Source organism: Lissotriton helveticus, chromosome 1_1 (assembly GCF_964261635.1).
Source record: "Lissotriton helveticus chromosome 1_1, aLisHel1.1, whole genome shotgun sequence".
Lineage (NCBI taxonomy): Eukaryota > Metazoa > Chordata > Amphibia > Caudata > Salamandridae > Lissotriton > Lissotriton helveticus.
This window is the reverse complement of record NC_136057.1, coordinates 1,887,315,859-1,887,342,266: the sequence shown is the minus strand read 5'-3', so window position 1 is coordinate 1,887,342,266 and position 26,408 is coordinate 1,887,315,859. Positions and strand designations below refer to the sequence as shown.

Below are 26,408 nucleotides of genomic sequence, written 5' to 3'. Positions count from 1 at the left end.
GCCAGAGATCTTAAGCTCTGCTGAGGTGTAAAACATTTTGAAAGTGCCTCGGTACAATGAAAGTCCCTTCTGTGCATGGTTTGCCTGTCCCTCCGTGTGCATGTCTAGTCTGTATCTCGGTGTTCATGGTTCGTATGTCCCTCAGTGTGCATGGTTTGCATGTCCCTCAATGTGTAGGGTGCGTATGTCCCTCAGAACGTCCCTCAGTGCGGAGGGTTCTTCTGTCCCTCGGTGTGCAGGGTTCGTCTGTCCCTTGGTGCGCAGGGTTAGTCTGTCCCTCCCTGTTCAGGGTTCATCTGTCCCTCAGTGTGCACGATTCATCTGTCCCTCAGTGTGCACGGTTCATCTGTCCCTCAGTGTGCACGGTTTGTCTGTCCCTCAGTGTGCACGGTTCGTCTGTCCCTCAGTGTGCAGAGTTTGTCTGTCCCTCAGTGTGCAGGGTTGGTCACGGGAGGGTGGCCCTAATTGCACTCTGTGGCATTATTAATGTTGACTGCTCAAATGCCCTAATGACATCACAGGGTTGATCAATTGTCCTACTGTTATCCATTTCAGGTTGAACCCAGTGAAGACCGCGCCAGTTAAAAATATGAAAAGTAAAGGAGTTCAGCTGATGGTACATTGTAGTGAGATTTGAAATTGCTTAATTGAGAATTGAAGGGGCCACGGTTCATTAATCCAGTGACACATCAGTAAAAATCACCAACAATAGGCATTCTACAAAGTTGCTTTGCTTGATGTAAAAACAAAAAGGAAACAAGCATTTTCATAGCCAATAGGTCTCGCTTTTGGGACCTTATAAGAATTTAGTTATGCAGCACAATATCCGTGGTGCAACAACATCAACTGTTGCATGGCTAAACACTTATACGGTCCCAAAGACGAGCCCTATTGGCAATGCCATATGCCTGTTCCTCATAGGATAACATTGACACTTTTTCTCCCAAAAACTAAGAATATTCTTTAAAAATCGCACAAATAACCAAAGCAAATTCTCTCAACTGTTTGCAGGAAAGGTCCCAGTGCTGAATCTAGGTATCCAGCTCTGAGTAAGAAAAGTTACGTAAAAGTAACTTACCTGTGTATTGAATTTCCTTCCATAGGATAACATTGGTGGTTCTGTGTGAAAAAGTTTTTAAGTGTCAACTTTTTGAAATACAAGAATATTCTTTAAAAATCGTACAACTAACTAAAACGAATTCTCTCAACTGTTTTCAGGAAATGTCCCAGTGCTGAATCTAGGCATCCAGCACTGAGTTAGAAAATGTAACGTAAAAGTAACTTACCTGCAATTTGTTGACAAAGCCTAATCATTTCAATGTACAGCTCCAAAAAGTTTCAAAGTGTGGAGTTTTGAAAACTGAAAAAATTCTTTAAAAATCGCACGAATAACAAAAACCCATGTACTCACCTGTTTACAGGAAATGTCCCAGTGCTGAATCTAGGCATCCAGCACTGAGTTAGAAAAAGTTATGTAAAAGTAACTTAGCTGCAATTTATTGAAAAAGCCTATTTATTCCAATGTACTATATATGCTAAGTGTTGCATTCTACTGCTCACCTGTAAATCAAACAAAGTACAATTCCAATTGCATTTTCTAAAAGTTCTATATCCTGTAACTTTTTACTGAAAAGTATTTAATGCTTACCTGTACCAGCCTTGCTTGGTTCTGAAAATAAACGACAGTATTTTCTTGTATACAAAAACAATAGGCGTAGAGTTCAGTTCTTGAGTGTGTGAATTCATTTGCTGACTTAGTGTGTACATCAAATGCTTAACACTGTCCTCTGATACTGCCTTACTGCTCGATGAAGCTACCACTTTAGAGAGTACGGTTCTATTGAACTTTAACCTCTGCTTACCTCTAGAGACACTTGGACTCTATACACACTGTACCTCACTTTGATGCAGTATATATAGATCCAGTTTCTTACAGTGGACCTGTTCCTTGATGAGAAGTCCAACAGGCCCCTTTAATTCAAATAGGAGGAAGAATTTTCCAGTCCATTGAGAATTCCTGATAAGCTCTGCTGGGCTTCTTTACCCAATTTTAGAAAGGGCATACACAATTGTCTCTTGTCCTGAAGAAGACCCCACAGTGATGTCATTGATATGCATACATGTAACAGGGTTCAAAACGTCGATGTTAATGGTCTAGCAATTTTTCCCAACAAGACCCATTAAAGAGCAAACATTTACAATGTAATCGATCTCGCTTTTGGGTCCTTATATATATTTAGCTATGCAGAAAATTAGCCTGGGTGCTGAAACATCTACTGTTCTTTAACATTGAGGGAATGTAAGCACCAAACTGTGTGAAACACCAGGTATGGGAACACATGGAGAGAAATATTGCCTTTCATCGGGAAATAGTATAGTCCAAAGCTCTGTTTTTGATATAATATCATGGCCTTCTGTGGTCATATCACTGAAAATACAAGATTATAATTTTTTTTATTGTCTACGGGTGCTCGTGAAGACAGTTTTTATGGGCGGGAATCGAGAGAATGCTAAAGTGATTCTGGTATTTTACTCACCTTTGCTGGTCGTTTTCGATCAAGAAAGTTAAATAGAGGCAGTTACCAGAAAAAAAAAAAAAAAAGAAAGTCTCAGAAAGCAATTCTGGTATTTTACTGACCTCTGCTGGTTGTTTTTGATCAAGACCGTTAAATAGAGGCAGTTGAACAGAAAAATAAAGTCCCTAGCCCGTGGTTCCCAAACTGTGCGCCGCGGCACCCCGGTGCGCCGTAATGAGGAGCCAGGGGCGCCGCAGCCACAATGTGGAAAAGTGAAGCCTCTTTTTTTCTGCAGCCAAAATATGTCCCCCACCTGCAAAAACCTGGGACATGGTTTGTCCCAAGAGCTATACGTGCGTCTCTGATTTCTAACGTGCTCTGTTTTTACAGTAAACTTGATGCTGGTGATATGTGTGTAAAACGAAGTTTGGGCATTTACACCCGTATCACCAGCATTATTTTACTGTAAAAACGGAGCACGTTAGAAATCGGATATAAAATATAAGCCAAGCCAAGGCCTTCTCTCAGCGAGAGGAAGGCCTTGACTTTGCTTATGTTTTATGTCTGATTTCTAACGTGCTCCGTTTTTACGGTTAACATAATGAAAGTGACAACAGACAAAGCTTTTGATTTGTGTTTCTTGCTCTCAGGCGCGTACCTGGAATGTTTCCACTGGATATATTTGAGTTTCAAGAACATGGTTTTTTTACAAAGACAGAAAAGCATAGAGAAAAACCCCAGCCTCTTGTGCTAACGTCAACAAAAACGCTACTGTATATTATGCAGAAGAAACTTGTTTTTTTCTTGTGTGCATAAGACTTTAGTTGTTGTTGGGCAGTTCCTTAAGAGAGAGGGACTCATTTGATTCTCTTACTTGCCTCAAGTAAAAATGCTAAATGCTGTCACTCACAGTGAGGGCAGTCAAAAGCGGAAGTAGACAGACCCATTGGCCTATGCTTTATGCTCTGACACCAGATCTAAAAAGAGGCACATGGGAACCATTATCCCAGGCAAACGGCATCAAAAATGAATATTAAAAGCAAAGAACATGCTTTCAGCCATTGGGTAGCCACCCTGACAGTTAACAGCCGTGGTTCCCAAACTGTGGGCAGCGGCACCCCGGTACGCCGTAATGAGGAGCCAGGGGCGCCGCAACCACAATGTGGAAAAGTGAAGCCTCTTTTTTTCTGCAGCTAAAATATGTCCCACCTGCAAAAAGCCTGGGACATGGTTTGTCCCAAGAGCGCACTTCCGGAATACGTGCGTCTCTGATTTCTAACATGCTCTGTTTTTACATTAAACATAATCTATACCTTGAAGTCTACCAGCAGTTCTTTGATGACAGATATTAGCTCACTGTAAACTGCAACTAACAAAGGGAAGTCTCTGACAAACGCAGTAACTCACCGACCTGTTTACGTTTCATTCACTTTGTGATCTGCACGGTACATGTTCTGTGCAGCAGGCATATCAACCCTCTGCACTACCTAACCAAGAATAACAACTTCCTCGAGTCAAAACTTCTATATTAGACAAAACTCTGATCTCGCCTAGGAGAACATTAATCACCGGAGCTTTATTGACATTTGAATTGCTGCCTGAACACTGCTAGAGGCCAGGAACGGGGCAGCAGGTTTTTTTACACCCCTGTGCGAAGTCATCACCCGCTGCGGTGGCACCGGTCGCACCGCCCTAGAGCTTTTACGATTGACGCCATAAAATGTATTAAATGCATCTGAGAGAGAGTGGTTATGGAGACTGTTAAAGGGTAGTAGGGAGGGAATCCGTGGCGGAGGTGGTCATTGGGAGGGGGGCTCCAGAAAATATTGCCGCACCGGCGCCACCAGTGCTAAAGCTGGCCCTGCTGCTGTGCAACAGACTCACAGAATGATTAAAAAATGGTGGGGAGCCAGGGCCAACTGCCAATTAGGTCAAGGGAGCCACGGGTCAAAAAAGTTTGGGAACCACTGCCCTAAGCGGAAGCAGACTAAGTCCTAGGGGTGATCTCCAGAGCCCACAAAGTACATACACATATAGGTATGTAATAAGTATATACTAAAGTATATACAAGAGGTCTCGAATGCTCGACCTAAAAAGGAGATTTTGCTAGGGTGTTCTCTGTTGCTAGGATTACAATGATATTGTAAAGACCAAATTATGTTTTTGTGTGTTTTGTGTAAATTCTTTAGTGTTGTGATGTGTATAGTCACAATCTATCACCTTTGTATTTTATTATTGTAGATAATCACTTACGTTTGTTGTGTATGTCGGATATGTGTTTGGTTTAATAGTGTTCAAACGTGATTTTTTCAATATATCAATATATTTTGCTAAACAATTGTCATCTTGCTTCAGTATTGTGCCAATTTAACAGTTGGTGTGGGTCCCACCTGATAGGGACTAAATAAAAGAAGTAAGTGTTAAGGTAGCAGAGCCACTGTTCTTATACTGAGTCCTGGACATCTGCCAGGCTGCAACCTGGGCTTTGCTACACGTTTGCTAAACACTATTGCCTGGAAAGTCTGATCCACAGGAACGGGCATTTTACCTGTTCAGTCCTTCAGGACTTTCTAGTCTAGTAATTTGTCCGCAGCCCACCGCCACAAAGTATGGCTTGGGTATCTATTCAAAGGTAAAGCATCTGCAGCTAGAAGTCTTCGTCAGAATAACAAGTTACTTACCTTCGGTAATGCATATTCTGATCGAGACGATATCTAGCTGCAGATTCCTTACAGACCCACCCATGCCTCCCCACACTGCTGACTCATTTATAGGGATAGGGCTGCTCCCTTTACAGGGCCCTAGTTTTGACACACACTAGTCAGTCCACTTCATGGCTCTGTTTTTCTGGCATAGAATTTCTTTTAAGTAACAGACGTCCGCTTGCCTGGGTGGCATATATATTTAGGTGACCGCAACATCACATCCGGCGCCTATGACGCCACACGGAGCCGAACGGAGCCACCCAACGGTGCGCAGGGGTACTGCTCATGCAAACGTTTCCAGATCCAGTCTGATGCCTGCTAACTTCAAAGGTAAGGAATCTGCAGCTAGCTATTGTCTCTACCAGATAATGTGTTACCGAAGGTAAGTAACTTGTTCATCTCTGAGTTGCATTCCTTCCATTTTGAAGGGGCAATAGACCACCCATTTGTTGAATTCTTTTGAAGTAATTACTGAGCGGATGCGCCTTGTCCTTTTTCTCCACCAGAAATAGTTTGCTTAGGAACTCTTTTGGGTGCAGGACAGTCATCTGTAGCGCTTGTTTGTCCACAAGGACCTGTACTTCCTAGTCTATAATGAACATGTCTGACTGAGATAAAAAACAGAGAATTTGGTCTTCTCCTCTGGTTTGGAGTTCTATAGAACTATATTTGCTCACCTAATACTGTCTACAGCACGCAAGCATCTCCTGTCACCTTTTGCCACCCATGTAGGATTAGAGCTACCCTTCTGATACCCCCTGACCCCCACCAACGTTTGGTCTGAAAGAAAGGAACTTCCTTACCGGTGAATCTGCGAGGCCGTTGTTTGCCCCACTGAAGGCGCCTTTGCTTCCAGAATTTCTGCCAAATCCTCGGTTAGGGAAGAAGTCTACAACCATGTCGTTTTGATGGCTCCTGTTAGCACGTTGTCTGGGAGGCTGAAGGTTAAAGGCAGCCAGTTGAGCACTTCCTGCCTCTGCCAGCCCCACTGAAAACTTTCTGTCCAAAGATCAGCCTCATGGATTTCTGGGCTTTGGTCAATGAAGATAAGATGGTGACAAATTTGCTCTGATCTTTGAGTGGTTCCCTAAGAGACTTCCATGCTCCATCAAACCTTCTTTGATGCAACAAAACTCGCTCAATTTTGGGTCGACCTTAACCAAAGGGAGCGACACCTCTCAATGGAAAGAACACTGTTACTGTTTTCAAGGAAAGTTACTGTCCTTTGCTCCCTGTTTGAAAATATGTGTGGAGAAATGAGGTTAACAGTCTCTTTGTCCTCCTTGGGCTTCTCCAGTATGTTGTGTTTTGTGTTTTGACCCACAGATTGGACTTATTTATGTGTTTAATGAAATTTGGGGGAATGTAGTGTTCTGCTGGACACTTTCTATTGTTTCATACCATCCACTCCCACGATGGCTGGTTTCTACTCCCACTCCACACCCACCCACCCAACACAGGCGTCACAAATGATGTGGGCCTGTTAATAAAAAGGGCTTGAGCTAGTGGCCAGTTTCTAGTACCACATACTACTGTATATTTATGCAATAGTCAAGCGAGCCTAGGGCCCTCAACATAAGACTTGCTGCGCCCTCTAGTGATACAGACAACAGACAATGCATTGCACGACTGTACGCACAACACACTCTGCCAGCTTCACTTTGCCCGCTAGATGTCCACCGTGCTACTTTCCTGCTTTTCTGCTGGTCGGTCCCTGACTCTGCACAGAGGCAACGAAGTGGGTCCCCGGTAGAGGGTAAATAGGCAGTGAAAACGTACTATTGTGGTCCTAGAGGTAGGAAAAATTGGCTTGCTCATGAAATGCCAAACTGACAAAGAACCGCTATGTCTTATATGAAAAAGCGCATATAAGTAGTACATTCTACGAGGAAAAGTACTTCTGTGGCTGCTGAGAAGCAAATAAATCCTTAATCTGAGCCTCTTCTTGTGACCTAGAATTCTTACAGCTGCTCCAAGGACCAGTCTCTTATATTCTTTGGGGACGAGTGAAAATGTAAAAAAAAAATCAAAGAATCTAATGATAGCTACCTAGGTGGCTCCATACAGAGTCGGGGACCAACATCACATTTAGAGGGCACGCGAAGCGGGCAGAGTGTGGTGCATAGTCGTGCAGTGGCCGTTGGCACCACTAGAAGGCTAAAAATCTGTAACTAAATTAAATAACCTACATGTAAGGAAGGATTTATTCTTTAATTCTCCATGATCTAAAGGGTGTAACAAATAAATGTATATTACTTTCCTGTTTTATATGGTATTATTAGGTCAAGTGCCTGGTTGCAAAAGACTTCTTACGGGCTTATCAACAACTTACAGGGGCTTATAGCCCACCCATAGCTTACTATTGGTTGTCACTATTGTTATTCTCATTTGCTTACTACTTATTAGATTGCTTTCCCTGTTCATCTTGTGTTTGTCCTTCCTCTTGAGCTGCCTTTTTTTTTTCTCCTTGAGAGTACATGTGTTTTCCAGCCCTCTTCTAGGAGGCTTCGCCACCTTCGTTGCCCTTCTTGTGTGCTGCTTTTACCCTCCACTCACCAACTTTCTGTTGCTCCGTGCCCCCACCATCCAGCCCAGCTCCCCCATTGCTTTCCACGCCTACCGTCTATTTAAAAAAAATAAAAAATCTTTCGGTTGGGCTACTAAGCAACGAATTGTGGACGGCCATCTGTGTTTAAAAAACAAACAAAAACATGCACACTTCTTTTCCTTATCAATTTACCAATCAATCTCAGATTGGTATATTTAAAAAAAAAAATGGCACCCACTTCATTTTGTACATATTTCATGTGAAATGAAGCATACACACATGCTCACCTGTAAAATGACCCAGCTGCATCAGCACCTTATTCTTTGTTTTTTATTTTGGCCATGCTGAACAGCATCTTGCCTCTGCTGTACAGGTTAGCCCAAAACACATTTGCAAAGCCAATAGGCCCCGACAGCAAGACTTATTTGTCCGTGCTTGTTATTTAAAGCCTACTTTGTTGTACTACTATTAAACTTCAATGGGATTCTGTCCTCAAACCAGAAAATAGTTTAAAACCGGTTTGGTAGGAGCAGGAAGTTGTTTACTCTCATTGAGCAGAAATTGTTAAAGTACTTTTCAGTTTCTATGTGATCAGAGAATCCTAACCTGCAAAAGATCTGATACAGTTGTTTGCAGCTTGCCTGTGTTTGGTTTATTGTCCCTTTTAAAGCAGATTATTCCATTTCGTTGTAGGTTTGTGATTGAACTCTGTGAACCGATTCAAGTGAAGCAGTTGGATATTGCTAACTATGAACTCTTCTCCTCCACTCCAAAGGACTTTCTGGTCTCCATCAGTGACCGGTATGATGCTTTCTTCATGGTACAGCATGACACTGTATAAAGTTTACTATGGCTATGATCATACTTCCCTAACTATCATAATCACTTTTAATGTTGCTTTGATGAGCTTGAGAAACACGACAAAACTATCTGCGTATACATTTTATTTTTAGGTACCCAACAAACAAGTGGGTTAAGTTAGGAACTTTTCATGCCAGAGATGAGAGGACTGTACAGAGTTTCCCTTTGGATGAACAGATGTATGCCAAATACGTTAAGGTAATCACTACTCTGTCCTCTGCACGTTATTTTATGTTAATAAGTCTCATTACATTCTACCTCTTCTTGGAACGTATCATCTAGAATCTATTTGGTTTTTTTTCTTTGCAATTAGTACATATCATTAAATCTTATACTAATTGTTAAGGGTGTGGGATTTAAAGCTGCAGGCCTATGGTATTTAGTAATATATGTGTTAAACATTTATTACTATCATCATTATTATAGATGCCGCTGTCGTTGGTCATTTTCAGTTGTTGTAGTTGTCTCGCAGCTTGACTGTGGCCTCTAAATTAACATTCAACCCTAAACACTTGGCCCTGTGTGCTCGAGGGCAGCAGTTTGAACACTTGTGATTCATAATAAAAATAAAGATTTGACATTTGGCTTTCTTTAGTAGTTAATTCCTTCAGATGCGCTCCACCTCCTACACTCCACTTTCTGTGAAATGGATAGTTCAGTTTTATTGTGCCTGTAAGAGTCACAAAAATGAGGAAGGACATTTTGGATTAATGTATTTTAAGACACAAACTCAACATTTCTGTCTATGCTCAAAGATGTTATTACAGCTTAAATGTATATTGCAGAAATGCCTTCTTCTCCCCCCCCCCACCTTTTATGAAAACTTCAAAATAGCATTTCAATTGTTTTTGTAGGAATATAATGTATTCATTTCTTTCTCCCTTTTAGCCCATAGCTATGTAGGGCAAAGGACATGCAGTTTAAGCCAACTCACGTTTGTTTCGACTTATAAAATACAGTGAGTTCTATGTTAGTACGAGAACAAGTGGAGTCTGTTCTCCAGCATTTGGGCATTCACAGATGTGTATGTTTAAATGCTTTTTTTGTTGCTGGACTCTGTTTCTGTCCTTTATTGCATAGTTACGTATAACTAAAAGTATATGAATTCAGTAGCCTATCCACAGTTGCAAATGAGCTTCTCCTTCCCACTTTTCCTAGAGTAAACATTGCTTGCATGATGTCACTCCAATGAGAGACAACCCCCAGAAATGAGTAACTTGGTCATCCAGTTAGTGTAATAGTAATGATTGCTCTGGTACACTAGGATCTGCCCATAGCCACACAGGATACTGTCTGGTGTCCCCTGGCTGCTGTCCCATCCAATGAAAATCCCTCCCACCCCACGGGTGTCAGAGCTAGTTCCACCATCCGCTGAGGTGCAGGCATCTGCCCTGGCTTCCCGGAAGTGATCTTTACTCACTCTTCAGCTTCAGTTCAACTTCTCCCTCAAGCAAATTCCCTCTTTCTTGTAACCTTGTATTGGACATACCATTAAATATGTCACATTCTTAAGTGTTGAGAGGCTCTGGAAGACAGACAATACAAAACTGTCAAGCTTTTTTAACAACTGGACACCTATCAAACACGCCTGCACTGTAGCTGAAACGGTGAGAGGACGGCTCGGACCTCGAGGGACGTGGAACCCACGTCCTGTGTTGCTGGTGCCTTCGGAGTCCACAGGCTCAGGATCAGCAGACCGGTCAGTTGCATTACAGTGCCTGCGAATGTAGGGGAGTGACTCCTTCACCCCAAGGGGGATATCTTTGGTTGTCCTATATGCTTCACAGGTCCTGCACGGACCCTGTATGGTGCATGGGCACAGACAATGCTTCAGGCTGAGAGAGAGAGAGAGAGAGAGAGAGAGAGAGAGAGAGAGAGAGGGAGACGGAGACGAAGTCCATAGTGTCCAGGCGGTCGAAGTTCAGGAGTTTCTTTATAAGAATAATGTCCACGTTGAATCTAGGGTCCCAGTGGAGTGTTTGGACAGTGGGGAGGTTACTTCCATGTCGTTTGTCCAGTTTCACACCAGAGCAGGAGAAAACGGCTCCCAGGACTGGTTTGAGCTAGACTATGCACAGGGACACCAAATGTGCCCCTCATGCCGACTTTCAGGTGCTAGCAAGCGTACCCACTCTGCCCTAATACACTAAATCCTGTCTGAGAGGTGGTCACACCTCCCTGTGATATGAAACCTATTGTCCTACTTTTCCCTGCTCGAGCTTGGCTCAGCAGCAGGAGGACAGAAATGTGTCTCTAGTTGACAGCAACCATTTAGTGCTGTCCGGGTCGATAATGTTAAAGTCAACAAGGGGACCCGAAACGAGTCAGCATAGGACCTTGGGGAGCATACTATTTCAAAATAACAGTGGTCCCATGCAAAAGATGTTTATAAGGCAATAAATATAGACACAATCGATTCTATATTTAAAATGACATGTCCCGTCGGACAGAGGTCTCAATCTTTACTAATGAAAAGATGCACGGAAAAGGATTCCTTCAACAAATCACCCTAGTGGGGCACAAGCCTGTACCCAGACACATACAGATCAATACAGTGAAGAGAACAAAGGACAAAACCGGGCTTTTAAGGAAAAAGCTGCAGTTTTCTGTAGTTTTACAAATGCACAGACATTTCAAGCTAGCACCTTCACATGTAAAGCATATAATTCACGTTTATGCATATGGTGCACAAAAGGTCGACGGCGTTTCGGTCCCACTACTTAATCATGGGAACCATCATCAGGACGTTTAGTTCATGCCTATTAGTTGGAAGCCTCTATTGCCTAAGGGGGGAAGAAGGGAGAAAGGCATATACACATTTAGTTGCAAAAAACTTACAGAACATAGAGTAATTGGTGACTGTGATGCTTGGTTTGTTCCGTAGCGGTATGACACATAACGCGAGAGTGAAGTGAAAAACTTCCAATCTGTGAGCCTAGATAGAAAATGAGCTAACATGTTATACCGGTAGTGACTATGGCGGGTGAGAGGGACGTCAGCGTCACAAAGGTGAGGTTTAAGGTGCCGAGGCAGTGTTGGTGGGGGCATGCCACTGGTTCAATTCCGACACAGGTGTCTACAGAAGTAGTATTAATATCATCGCGTTGGAGTGGAGCTGATTCCATGACTAAAGTGATATGACTGACACGGAGAATTTTCTCAAGGTTACAACTTCAAGGAAGGTGAGGCTGCAAAGGTATCTCCATACATAGTGTTAGTATCAGCGGGTTGGAGTGGAGCTGGGTCCGTGACTAAAGTGGTAAGACGGACACGGAGAATGTTCTCAAGGTTTACAGTTTCGAAGAAGGTGAGGCTACGAGCGAGGAAGATATGAGGCACCAGGTTGATTAAAAACAACACGGGATGGTGAAGCGACGCAATCAGGAGGGGAGCTATGGTGAAAAAGCGGGGCGGTGCATTTAAACAGTGAAGTCGGTGCAGCGTGAAAATTACTAGGTCCGTGGCGGCGCAGTGAGTACCGGAGAGGGGACTGGCTTACCGAGGGGGGTGAGAGCCCCGGTTTGCTCAGAATCAGAGCAATTAGCGACAAGGGGGAAAGTTGCCTTGGTGAGGCGGTCTGGTAGATGTAGAGGATGAGCTGCCCTGGGGAGGAAAAATGGAAAATTAAAGGGCGGTGATTAATCGGTTCAGGGAATTGCATGTAGGGGCAGCCTTGTGGGAGAAACTCTTACCAGAATCGGGAGCTAATCAAACACGCGTCGACTCGAGGGTCAGAGTGCGGTATGGAGGAAGTGCCTGTAAGGGAAAAACCGGGCGATTAGGGACCCTTAAGGTTGAAGAATTAGGACGAAAATAGCGGTGCTAGGGAGCTGTGCTTACCGGTTAAGTCGGCTTGATCGGCTGCCTCGCAATGCGGGTTGTGATTGCAGGGAGGCAACACGTAAAGAAGGGGTAAGAGTTGCCTGATTGGCTGTAGGAACTTAGGGCATAGACATAGAAGATGGCTAAAGCGCGAGTCAGGCATATTCGAGTGGTGAAAAGACAGGGAAGAGAAAGAAGGGCATGGTACCCGGCCATAGACATAGAAGATGACTCGTCGCTGCCATATTGGAGTGGTGGATTGCAGGGAAAGGATGGAAAGAACGAAGTGCACTGTGTAAAGTGAGGGTGACTCGTCGCTGCCATATTGGTGTAGTGGATTACATGGAAGGGATTGAAAGAATGGAAGTGCACTCTGTGAAGTGAGGGTGACAATAATTAACAAATAAACAGTACTTATGTAGATCTAAATATCACAACGGAAATTATAAATCTGAAAGGCCATTATTATAATTTCAGAGCAAGCATCATGTGAGGAAAGCCATGGAGTTCTTAAAACTGGGTAGTACAATCCTTTGTCGGGGTTAGTTCAGAGTCCAGATTGTCCATTTTAAAAACCCAGAAGGCTTTTAGATCAGGGTAGTCCAATCCTCTTGGTTTAGTCCAGAGTTTAGACTGTCCGTTTTGAATATCCATTTTAGCTCTTCTTTATTGAGCATTCTTGTCAGGTCACCACCTCTTGGTGGTACGATCACTTGGCTTATCACAGTCCATCGAATTTCATTTTTACTGTGCCCTTTGTCAGTAAAATGTTCAACCAAAGGAGCATTGGCCGTTCTACATCTGATCCGGCTGCGGTGTTGTGAGATCCGCAGTTTGATTTTTTGTTTAGTCTGTCCCACATAAATCAAATCACAAGGACAAAAGATTGCATAAACAATGTTGCAACTGTTGCAGTTAGTGAAAGTCTTAAGCTCGTTTTTTACATCTTTAAACACAAACTCCTTACAATCAACAGAGTATACACACACTACACATGAACCACATTTAGAATGGCCTTTCAGGGGTGGTAGTGCTCAGTGGTCGTTGAGCGTGGTATTGACAGAGGTGGTGGGGGGCAGAGCTGCCCTCACTAGCTGGTCTTTCAGGTTTTTACTCTTTTTGAATGAGAACAAGGGGGATTCCCATTCAAGCGTGCCAAAGTTCAGAATGTGCCAATTTCTCTTTATACTTTTCTTGATATGATTGGAGATGGTCGAAAAGGTTGTGACACACACCATTTTTGGTGGATTTCTTAGGTTTGGGCTCTAGTAAGGTCTCACGTGGGCAATACCACGCCCTTTTCATCGCATTTTTTATCAAGCGGCGTGGGTAGCCCCTGGATCTAAGTTTAGCTGAGAGTGTGTTGGCCTCAGTAAAATAGTCCTTTTTGGAACCAGTTTCTTCTTAGTCTCAAAAATTGGGAGTAAGGTAGACTGTCTCTCAGGGCCCTGGGATGACCGCTACCATAGCTCAGTAATGTGTTTCTTTTGGTTGGTTTGCGAAATAAGGATGTGAAGAGTAGCCCATCTTTATGTTGGATGCAGAGGTCCAGAAAAGGGATGTCAGTCTTGCTGTGTGTCAGTGTAAAGGTGAGACCATTACAGTTATTATTTAGCCAATGTAGGAGGGATGGAAGGGCGTCATCTGAGCCGCCCCAGATGAGAAAAATATCGTCTATGTAACATTTTCATGTTAACAACCCTTGATGGAACGGGTTAGTGTCTGTGAGAATGGTGTTGCATTCCAGCCAGTCCATATACAGAAAGGCTAGAGTAGGTGTGAAAATTGCACCCATGGATGTGCCACGGACTTGTTGATAATATTGATTATCAAACATGATCTGTATGTGTCTGGGTACAGGCTTGTGCCCCACTACGGTGATCTGTTGAAGGAATCCTTTTCCGTGCATCTTTTCATTAGTAAAGATTGAAACCTCTGTCCGGCTGGACATGTCATTTTGAATATAGAATAGATTGTGTCTATATTTATTGCCTTATAAACATCTCTTTTGCATGGGACCACTGTTGTTTTGAAATAGTCCGGGTCGATAAGGCTGGTACCGGGAAGACCATCAACCCCACGAAGCTCAGATCAATACAGTGAAGAGAACAAAGGACAAAACCGGGCTTTTAAGGAAAAAGCTGCAGTTTTCTGTAGTTTTACAAATGCACAGAAATTTCAAGCTAGCACCTTCACATGTAAAGCATATAATTCACGTTTATGCATATGGTGCACAAAAGGTCGACGGCGTTTCGGTCCCATGTCATTTTGAATATAGAATAGATTGTGTCTATATTTATTGCCTTATAAACATCTCTTTTGCATGGGACCACTGTTTTGAAATAGTCCGGGTCGATAAGGCTGGTACCGGGAAGACCATCAACCCCACGAAGCTCACTTCTGAGGGGTGGAATCATACCTCCCACACCAGTTACCGGTGTGGGGGTAGGATTCCAAGATGTTTGAAACCAAAGATGATAGGGTTGTGGTCAGTCGTTTTAGAGTTGGTCATCATGCAGTCGCGTAATGCCACTCTATATGTCGTAAATGGCTGCCTCACTGACCACCCCGGAGGATGGACTCCGTAGGCTGCAGGAGTGTCCTGCTCATGCAGTGGCACCCTCTCACTTGGAACCTAGCACCCTGCCCCCAGGATTGTAAAGGCCTGCTAGAGGGGTTACTTATAGGTTTTAAGTGCAGTGACCCATAGATATAGGCAACATATCTAAAGTAAGTGGTGCATGCACCAGGTTACACAGGCTTCAATGGCCGACCTGTAGTTCCATTTTGCATGGCCTCTCATGGATGGAATAATACATGCTCCAGCCCATGGGATGCCTCTGGGGTATCTACGCCCTGGGTATGTGGTACCACACACTAGGGACTGACAAGGGTACCCAAGTATCCAATCTGGAGTGTACCTAAGTAAATATCATTACAGTTTAGGGAGAAAGCAGATAGACTGGGGTCCTGATTAGCAGGATCCCAGCCAGACTAGTCAAAAACAGTATTACATTGAGCAAAAAGTGGGGGTAACCATAAGAAGCAGATCCTACTTTCCCACAGTAGGTGAGGGGATGCATTCGGTAGTTAGAGAGAAAAATAAACACCTACCTGTTTGATGCACAAAGATTTTCAAGTAAAGAAAAAAAGACAACATAAAATGTTTTTGAAGTGGAAAAAAAGCCAAATATAGGATGGCTGGCCTGAGGGATATTTGCTCACAGTTAAAAAGGAACTACTTCTCCTGTACATGTTGGACAGTGGGGCTGAAAACTGTTTAATGGGACTGTGGAAAAATTCTCACATAAAATGTAACTTCTATTCTATGGGCACCGTTTCCTCTTATAGACATCTACCATTTTCACGCAGGAAAATGTTGAATATAAAATGTGCTTGGAAATTCAGCATGCAAGTGGATATTTTGTTTGAGTAGTAAAGGATAAAATATCCAAGAAACACAATGTGATTGTACTGGGGTATCATATATACAGCGATTTGTCAAAAAACTCTGAGCCCAGAATCACATCACTGGTTAATACTTCACTTGCACAGCAGGCTACACAGTACGTAGCCTTCTTTACATCACTTGCCATTACAACGTCAATGGTCACTTTTAAAAAATAGGTTAGGTTTATTGAATTAAAAACGGGGAAATTAATTCAGAAGGGAGTTATCGGCTGTGTCACCCTGAAAAAAATTGAGGTCATGTAAAGTCGCGGAAGGTGATTTATTGTCGGGGGATGTAGTAACGTGCAATAGCATTTCAGGTTTGCCCTGAAGATCCTTCAGTGACTCTCCATTAAAGAGGGATCCTAATTCAAACATTGTGCCTGAAGTGCAGGACACTTCAGTGCCACACCTCTTATCACCTTTACAGGGCCTTTCTGACCTTTCGGACATTATTATGCCTGCAGCTCACAAGCTGCTTGTTGCTCTCGGTCAGGTCACATTTGCAGTATTTCCTCTACATAGTTTGAGATGCTCATTATGAGATAACCACTCTGAATGTCTGAGTCTCAAGTGAGATTTCAGAAGTTCAGCAGAGGCCCGTTGGGAGGCTTATGTCAAGGATACACTCCGATTGTTTTGAACCTGTTACATTGTCTCATCTTTGTGTTGCTTTTAAAATATTTTACTGTTACTTTTCTAACCTCATTTACGAACAAACATTATTTGCATGTTAATTTCAATCAATCAAAAATACTGTATTTCCAAGAAATACATTCTTGCAGAAATATTGCACATTACCCGATTCATTAGTTAACAATCACAAATTTCATAAAATTAGTAGTGCGCAACATACATTTAGATCAATGTAACCAACACATGACTTTGGCTAATAACAATATAAACACTTAAAATTTACAACAGTAAAACACAGTAAATGGTCAGGATTCCAAAAATCCCGCATATGTTAAGATCACATCAGAAAGACAAAAGGTGCCAAATTAACCTTTAGCATGCAACTTGTTTTGTCCAGAAACAACATTATAAAGTGCAGCTTTTGCGGCTCTTAGTCAACATTATTAATGGGTCAACTGTCCCATCTCCCACGTGGCCTTGCCTGAGCATACTCTTAATGTGTACAAGACTCAGTTAGGTCTTCAGCACGGTCCCACTTAAGTTAAAAATATTTTTTTCCAAAATTAAAAATAAGGATAACAAATAACCAGTAGCTTGCAGCTTATTTTCCTCACATGAGCGTATAAAGTGCACTGTGCATAGTTGCTTATCTCAATCATAAAGTATTCTCTTAATAATCCTTGCTATCGGAGTCAACTTTCACATCTTCCAACCTATCAAGGCATCCTCTTAGTGGAACAATATGTGTTTGCCAATTTAAGATGCCACGCTACTAACGTAAGTGCCTGCCAACCTTTGTTCTTAAAACACTGAGGAAAAAAGCCTAGCCTGTATGTTACAATATTTCGTAGGTATTGGTTGGTGGCGATGGCTATGTCCTGGTTTCTAAGGTCACATAACCATTTAAACCCATTTCTTTCAACTGAATCCCGTACTTTTTTAATACAGGCCAGAGAATCTTCTTTTTTTCCTCGGGGAAGAGCATAGATTCCTTGAATAGATGGATCAATGAATATTTCCTACCACTCTTGCAGGACCATTGGCCGTGGCACTTATCTACATTGGTTTTTAACCCCGATATTCGCCAACCCGGGTCAATTCCCACCAACACCCCCAGAATTTCATTCCATAGAGGCTTGTCTGGAATTGTATATAGGTACGGAAAGAAATCTATGCTCTCATGCAAAGCTAAAAAAGGGGATAACTGAACTCTTTGCTTTGAAATACTGAAGGTTCCTCTCTCCAACTGGTATTATAGTGCATTGTCTGAGGGTGCTCTTCATTTGAATAACTTGAGCTACTCTACCTCCCTCAGTGCACAAGTAAGGAGCTTCCAGGCGCTCCAACATTTCTATCACAGGATTACTCCTAGTGGGGAGGTTGCCAATATCTATGGGAAAATTAGCATCAACAGTTTATCGCCAGGGGCCCCATTTTTAATCGAGAAATAAAAACGTAAAGCTCTGACGTGCACTCCAGGCTGCTGTTCTCAACTCCCTTCTTATGGCTTGTATCATAGCATTTTTTGGTAAGTCAAGGACCAGTTTCAACGAATTACTTTCTCAGCGTTCCCATGCAACCCGCCTATCCATTGCTAGCACCTATGCACCCAAAAATCCTAGGGTATTAATTTGCTATGTATCACTTTACTTAGTGGGTCAGAGGTATAGCTACCAATTTTGCGCTTGAACTTCTTCAGACCGGTCACTTTGGTTGAAAGTACAAGTTTACGGGAAGTCACACGTTTATCCCACCTCGAGCATAACAAAATATCATTACCAGATACTTACACTCTCTAATCTGTTCCAACCGCACATTACCTAAGAACCTAGCACAATTATTTTTCTTTCTGGCGAACAACAAGGCTTTAGATTTATCAACATTTATCACCAATTTATTTTCAAGACAATTAGAGTTCAGGGCATTTAATTTTCTTTGGTGATCTATTAACTTTAGAATCATCACCACCAGGACGTCCATGTACCTGAAGCAGCTGATGTGCCTGCCCCCAATCTTAGAAGAGTAACTGTGTGGATCACATAACTTCTGGGGGTGGTCCACAATGAACAGGCTAAACAGCAGGGGTGCTAAAATGCACCCATGCCGTAAGCCATTCTCATCTGGATTTTCCTCGATAGGCTTCCCTGTTCGCCTAGATCTACTTGGACCCAGTGGTCACTACGCATTTTCATCAATAGGTTTAACAGTGCTCCAGATATATTCTGCCAGACCATACCTCTGTCAACCCTGTCGAAAGCCGCTCAGAAGTTAATGAAGCAGCAGCAAAGGCCACCTACTAACTTCATTGACTTCCTTGTGACTAACCACATCATGAAACAGTGGTCCATTGTAGATTGCTTTGGCCTGAAGCCTCCTTGCTCCAGAGGGACCAGTCCAGAGTCAAAAGCTCAAGCAGTTAGGTGCTTTAATAAAGTTTGAGCATGACGTTTAGAAGGAATATCGAGGAGGGAAATCAGACAATAGTTAGCAGGCTGATCAAGTTCTCTTTTTTGTGTGAATGGGCTTCAATATGGCTCCTTTCGAGGAATCTGGGAGGATGCCTGTTAGCGTTACCCATTGGAAGAACACGCTCAACGTTAGTCCCCATTTCTTAGGATCTTTCTTAAATATCACTGATGGGAGCCCAACCAGGCCACCAACCTTGATGGCTTTCATATTACTGATTATTTCGGATACCATTACCGCCGTCTGAGTACTTGCAATCACTTCTGTCTCCACTTCAGAGATGGCCTGGAGCACTGACAAATTTCCACAGTTTCCGCTACTATATAACGAATATAAAGGTGTAACAATCTTCCTCACTTATCAGCTTCTCTAGAGAGGATGTGATGAATGAGTTACAGAAATCACTAGCCGCCAAAAGCGCTTACTATTTTTGTCAACAATGGCAGATAGCATTAACTCCCAATTTAACCTGTAAAGCTCTCTTATTACAGACGCATAGGTTTCGTGTTGCGATTTTTGCAGCCATAACTAGGATTTGACTTGAAGTGGTGACAACTCCTATTTGCCACTCTTCTACCTTCCCGACAATCATCATCTACACAGGTATTTCATTTACCTCTTGTTCTACTAGATGAAAAAGGGCCCCCCTTTGCCAGTTAGAACTAGGCAAACAATTGCTTTGTTAACCCGTAGTACCAATCCAATGCACCTTGACCAGCTGCCAAGTCAAGATTCTCCAATTTTATTGAGGAAAGAGCCTGCAACGCATCCTCGGTAATCAAAACTCACATTCTCTTACGGTAAGCTACTTCAAGAGATGATATGACATTTGAACAGGGCAAGAAATCTTCTTTGAACTCCAAACTAAGGTCAAAATGATCACTAGGTCCCATATCTAAGACTCTAAAAAATGTTACCCGATAGAACTGCTGTACTGCAATCAGCTGATAGTCAGTGGGCAAATTACTAGTAACTTGCTTGAAGGTTCTTGCAGCAGGAATATCGTCATTACACCATCCATTAACATTGATCCTTTTATGTTTATTTTACAGTGAGATGATAGATTCATGTGATTTATTTAGAACAGTTCTATAACAATTATAAAGGGCTTCCATGCCTATGGCAGTTCAGTATGTACTAGCATTGAGTTCTCTAACAGACCCCTTGTGCATTTTATTCTAGTTGGTTACGGTAGTAGCAGCTCATTTGGTGCCGGGGGGTATGTGGAGAGTCCATACCAATAAACACCTGAAACGGGTTGACAGAATAATAAGAGGGGTGAAAGAAAAAAAACGGGGTGGGGTGGAGAATCAGTGGCATGGAGGGGAAAATGAGAAGAAAGTGGAAGGGGTCGAGGTCACCAGGATTAGGGACATCTGGCATCTTCTGAAAGTTCTCCAGTCAGAGTCACTGACCCAGTACGAAGAAGCACATCATGCAGCTAGAGAAGTGTCCAAGTAGGGTCCACTATTGAAATTCAGGACTGAGTATAGTAAAGAGGGAGGAAGGTTGGGAAAGGGGCATGAGCGACCTCCAAAGGAGGAGAGAAGAGAAGGACCTGCAGGTGGAGGAGAACCATGTGCTTGAGATTTATTCTCTTTACCATTTAAGATCAGATATATATCTTAAAAGCAGATCAACGTTTCCTTCAAGGCTGCTTTTCATCAGTCTTATTATATCGTTTTTTGTTTCATCAAATCCCAATTGGTCACCATTGTCATAGCGGACCCTTATGCCTCTCCTCGTGTCTAACGAAATATACCCATGCTGGAAAAACATTACTGGTGAGCGCTTTACTTTGTTCTTTTTCATTCTTTGGCTTACTTTATGGTGAGTTATGTCCACTTTCTGGAGTTTTTCTCTTTGCTGTTGCTTTCCCTGCTTGCAGTCAAGGAAATTTGGTACTTGTCAGGTTTTAATTATGTGGGAATGCATGCTCTTTTCTGGTATTATGAGTAAGTAATAAAGAAATAAAGCTAGATTGAGGGGAAAACCCAACATTTCCTTATCCAAAAAAAAGATGTTTTTCCTCAAATGAGCAATCAATCAAACAGCCAATTTGTAGAGCACAACTTGTCACCTGTGAGGGTGTCCAGGTACTGGCACGGTGTAGGTGTTCAGCCAAAGAATCAGGTATTTAACGACTTTTGGAACTTGGGAAGAGATAGTGAGGTCTGGAGATGTAGGGGTAGTTTGGTCCATGTCTTTGCGGCTAGGTAGGGAAAAGATCGTCCTCCATTCCCGCTACGTCGGATGTGGGGGGTGTAGGCTAGCAAGAGAGGCAGAGCGGAGCAGTATGGTGGGCTGGTGAAAGTTCAGGCAGTGGTTCATGTAGGTGGGTCTGCAGACTTCTTGAGTGTGCGGGTTAGGCATTTGAACTGGCATCTTTTCTGTACGGGGAGTCAAAGTTCGCTGAGGTAAGGGGTGATGTGGATTCGTCTTGGGAGGTCGAGGACGAGACCGGACGTGGCTTTATGTATGGTCTGTAGTACATGGAGGAGGTGGGCTGCGTTTCCGGCGTAGTCCAGTTGGCTGCCGATGAGTGCCTGGATGATTGTGCGTCTTGAGTTCTAAGGTAGCCATTTGACGATCTTGCGAATAATGCGTAGGATGAAAGAGGAGGAGTTGACCTGGGACATCATTGGTAACTTGTTGTCCAGGATGATGCCTAGGTTTCTAGCGTCATCAGTCTGGGTTGGAGTAGGTCTGAGTTTCATGGGCCACCAGGAGGTGTCCCACGTGAAGCTTTTGTTGCAGAAGATCAGTACCTCTGTCATGTCATTGTTGAGCTTTAGGCAGTTGCCCTTCATCCAGTTGGCTACGTTTGTCATGCAGTTGTGAAAGTTGGTCTTGGTGGTTTTGGTGTCTTTGGATGAGAAGAGGGTGAGTTGTGTGTCTTCGGCGTAGGATATGATGTTGAGTCCATCGGTTTTGTCGATGCTGGCCTGTGGTGTCATGTACGTGTTGAAGAGGGTAGAGCTGAGCGAAGATCCTTGAGGTACTCCACAGATTTCTTTGGGTTCGGAAGAGAATGGTGGTAGGCACACTTTTTCAGTTCTTCTGGTGAGGAAAGAGGCGATCCAATTGAGGGCAGCTCCTTGGATGCCGATGTTGTGTAGCCTTGTGATGAGTGTGTGGTGGGAGACAAGGTTGAATGCTAGCAAGAGATCTAGGAGAATCAGTGCTGTTTTTTACTTTGGTCCAGTAGGGATCAGATGTCGTTGAGGGCCGAGATAAGGGCTGTCTTGGTGCTGTTGTTGCTGCAGAATCCAGATTGGGAGGTATCGAGTAGATGGTATTGTCCAGATATGTGCGAGTTTTTGGTTGATGGCTTTTTCTAATACTTTGGCTGAAAACGGGAGCAGGGAGTTTGGTCTGTACAGGCCTCGAAAAATCCTAAAAAGTTTACTAGACCTACAGGTCTAGTAACTTAAATAATCTACTCAACTTAATTATAATGCTCTTGACCCCTAAACTGGTTTCAAATTATGTGATCCTGGGCAAGTTTTGAATTCACTGAGAAGCCATTTTCTTCTTGATCACACATGAGAGATCATTCAAATACGCGAGTTCTGCTATGTCTGCTGTACAGAAAACTCTTTTGTTTAATTTAATAGACTTAACCTTTGCTCCATATACAATACAAATCTAGCCACATATAGGATACACATGACCCCTGACTTGCCTCAGTTCTTTAACCGCATTGTCATCAGCGTGGGGGCAGGAATGTTTCTCAAATCATGTTTAACAACTCACTTTTATTAAATATATAAATAAAGCATAAAGTAGCAGCACACTGTGATTTGCAACCAGCAGATTTTACATTCAAATGGCCACAGAATTTCCCACTGACCTGTTCTTTTAAAACTATATAGTGTACAATGTCTGGAAATCGAGTTTCCGCAAATATTTGTCATTTGCACATCACCAAGTAAAGTGTGCTGATTTGTTATGCTCCTATGTAAATCGTTGTTTGCATCACTCTTCTGAATTACAAAAAAAATATTTATTTAATAATTCCTGATATATACTTGTATTATTCATTTACAAGTTGTTTAAATGTTGTTAGTAAAAAACCCTGACATTTTGCAGCCTTTTATCCACAATGATTGTCAGATAACTCACTTGACAAAAAGCACTACCTATAACAAGAGAAAGAAAATGAAATACCATTGTCCAGGAACAGATGAGCAACAGTTAATGAAAACAAACTGACATTTGACCTCTATCCTTGAACAGATGCAAATGTGTCAACATGGAAACAAGATTTAAAGGCCTCTTTATTGCCCATTAACTTTTTGAAAGAAAAGAACACCTGTTCCTTTCAGCTCCAGTTTACTCGCCAGCAGGGACAGGGCGAGTGGATTTTTCAAGGCCTGCTGTAGTAATTGAGTTCTCATGGGTCAGCTGATAGTTTTGTAGTAGAGCGTTGACCTCTGCATGCTTCCAGTCTTCGGGGTAGGTGGCTGTGGCTATCGAGGTGTTTAACAGTGTGGTGAGTTTGAGACTGATCCTGTCTCTCGGCCTAGGGTGTGGTGTAGACATGGTTCCAGAGGGCCCCTGAGGGGACCAAATTCGTGATGGAGGTGGTGTCCTGGGGGCGAGTTTGTTCCAATCGATCAGTCGATTGTCTGCTGTGGTAGCGGAGTAGTTGTGTTGGTTGAAAAAGTCGGTGGCCTTGGGGTGGAGTTTGTAGTTCCTGTAGATTTTGGCAATCTTGTTGTGGAAAACGTTTGCGAGGTTTTCGCAGAGTTCCTGTGACGGGGTGTTGTTTGTTTCAGCTGAGGGGTTGGAGAATTCCTTCACAATCTTGAAGAGTTTTTAGCTGTTGTTGGAGCTTGATTTGGTGCATGATGCTAGGGCCTATTTCTTCAATTCGTGTTGTGTCAGTGGTAGAGGTTGAGTGCTGTCTTGAAGGAGGTCATGTTAATGGTGTCCTTGATCTTGCTCCATCTCCTTTCCAGTTGTTTACAGTTATGCGTAGTGGTTCTGAGGTCTTCTGTGTACCCGCTTGCCTGCTTGGTGTACCTTCTATGAGTGTTGTCGCTGATGGAAGCGACGCAGTCAGGGCAGATAGTGATCCATGTGTTGAACGTTCTGACATTCTGGTTTAGGTTGTTGAAGGACTTGTGGTGGGTTGTGTTGAAGTCATTGATCCATTGGTCTTCTGGGACTTTGCTTCATCTGCGTTGGGTAGCGCTTGGCAGATTGGGGAAGGATATCCATGAGGTGGTTATGTTGAAGTGGGCGATTGAGTGGTTGGTCCATGTTCTAGTTAGCTTGGGTGACTTCCCTGCAACTCAGCTGGTGTGGATCTTAGAATGCCTGATGTCATAATAGAATCCTTGTCTTTCTCTTTAGAATGCAATGTAAATGCTTTCTTTTCACAATGCATTGTATATTTTCATTGTATATTTTGATGGAGGTTCACATTTCCTTCCTTCACTTGTGAATTGTTGTTTCCCTAAGGAAAGGGGATATGTTCTAGTTAGCTTGGGTGACTTCCCTGCTGCTCAGCTGGTGTGGCTCTTGGAATGCCTGATGTCATAATAGAATCCTGGGTGCCTGGCTTGTGTGGCGTGGCAGTTGATGGCAGGCAGGCTGAGTGGCAAGGCCGCTCCTGGTGGGGTTTTTGTCATCTTTACTTATTTACTTGAAACCTATATTGAAACTAAGCTTATTTAAAACCAGCTTGTTATATATACCTGGCTCAAGGACTTCTTTAATTACAACAGTCTAGGTGAGCTCTGTGGCGTTCTTATTCTTGATGTGGTCGCTGGAGGTGAAAATGGGGGGGTCAAGCGTTTGATCTGCAGTGTGTGTGTGGGGTCATGAGCACATTGGCTGAGGCCGATGTTGATGCTGTCAAGGAGGTTGGTAGTGTTGGCATAATTGTGGTTGTCGAGACCAGGTTGCCGAGTAATATGTAGTTGTTGGAGTCTATACCAAGGGGGTCGATGAAGTTGGCGATGATGCTGCAGAAAGTTGGTTGTGGTTCCGGGGAGGCGGTAGGCAAGAGTACACCTGATGGTAGTTTTGCCATCTGTTTGGAGGCGGAAGTTAAGGTGTTCTGTGGCTGGGGCAATGTCGTCCATTGTGGTGGTGCATTGGATGGAATCCTTGTGTACGATGGTGATCCCTCCACCTGGCTTGTTAATGCAGTCCTGCTGGGTGATATTGTATTCTTTGGGTATCGCACTGGCGATGTCAGGGGAAGATGAAGGGTTGAGCCAGGTCTCTGTGAGTAAGAGGACGTCTGGTGCAAGGCTGGTGATAAGGTCCCAAATCTCAGTGGTGTTTTTGCTTGATGTGCTTGTGTTGAGAAGGGCACATTCGAGGTGGCGTACTTGTTTTGGTACTGTCTTGTGTGGTCAAGGTGGCCCCAGGCAGTGGGCTGGTGTGAGAGTTGTGGCAGTAAAAGTGACAGTAGGTGCAAGTGAATGGTCCTACCGTGGAGCGACAGTCTGTGCGTTGGCAGCATTCGTTGCATTGTCTGGGGTGTAGAGCTTGGCGTTGGGGTAGCTGAGGGGGGTGGAAGGACCAAGGGTAGTGGCTCTGGGTGCGGTCCAGATGTAGATGGGTGCAGACAGGCTTGCCTTTGGTACGCCTGCTGCTCAGATGTGCTCTGGCCGCCATTAAGTAGATCCTGGGAGGTGGGAAAGGGTGCAGTGAGCGGGCTACTGAAGGCGGGAAAAAGAGGGGAAAAGATGCACCAGACAGCAGATAAGGAGCAGGGGGAGGTGCAAAGGGGACACGGGTGAACATTGGTGGGCACTAAGGGGCAAGAAGGGGGTAAAGAGGTCAAGCACAAAGAGGTGACAAAATAGAACACGAAAATGAGAGAGCGAAAAAGGACACAGCCGCCAAGCACCAGGTGACGGAATTAAAAAGGTGGCAAAACACGGAAGCGAGAGGGAGAAAAGGGGCAATGAGCGAAAGAGGGAAAATGGAAATACAAACAGGCACAGAGGTGCTACAAATGCGAGTGAGAGAGTGAAAGTAAAAACAAAGGAGTAGGAGTGGAGACTATGAGGAGAGAAGAGTTTGTGGGCAGGAGCAGTGGAGAGCTGGTTGTGAAAAGTCCTTGACTGGTTGGAGAACCAGTCCAGGTAGGCGGGGAGCCTTGACACCTGCTCAATGGGATGGCGCTGCAGCCGCCATTAGGTAGGTCCTGGGGGGTGAGAGGGGCGCTTGGGCGGTGCTACCAAAGGTGGGCAGAAGAGGCAGGAAAAAGCACAGGAGAGCGGGTAAGAAGCGGTGGGATGCAGGAGTGTGAAACTGAAGGGCAAGGGGCCGAGGGACGAGTAGGGCAAAGCACAGAGGTGACAAAACAGAACATAGAAGTGAGAGAATGAACAAGCATTTACAATGCAACGGTTTCGCCTTTGCAAAAGTTAGAGCTAT

The 26,408-nt window shown here is 43.5% G+C and overlaps 1 protein-coding gene across 6 annotated transcripts in view; it reads left to right on the top strand.

The window, feature by feature from the left end:
* SUCO (SUN domain containing ossification factor) overlaps positions 1 to 26,408 on the top strand; it is a 570,127-nt gene that overhangs the window by 320,386 nt on the left and 223,333 nt on the right. For all 6 annotated transcript variants that reach the window (XR_013594734.1, XM_078642395.1, XM_078642375.1 and 3 more), the window contains exons 10-11: positions 8,463 to 8,570; positions 8,723 to 8,828. Coding sequence is in view for 5 of the 6 variants with exons in the window: in XM_078642395.1 (XP_078498521.1) it covers positions 8,463 to 8,570; positions 8,723 to 8,828 (214 nt within the window). In the remaining variant the exon portion in view is untranslated. The remainder of the gene's footprint in view (positions 1 to 8,462; positions 8,571 to 8,722; positions 8,829 to 26,408) is intronic.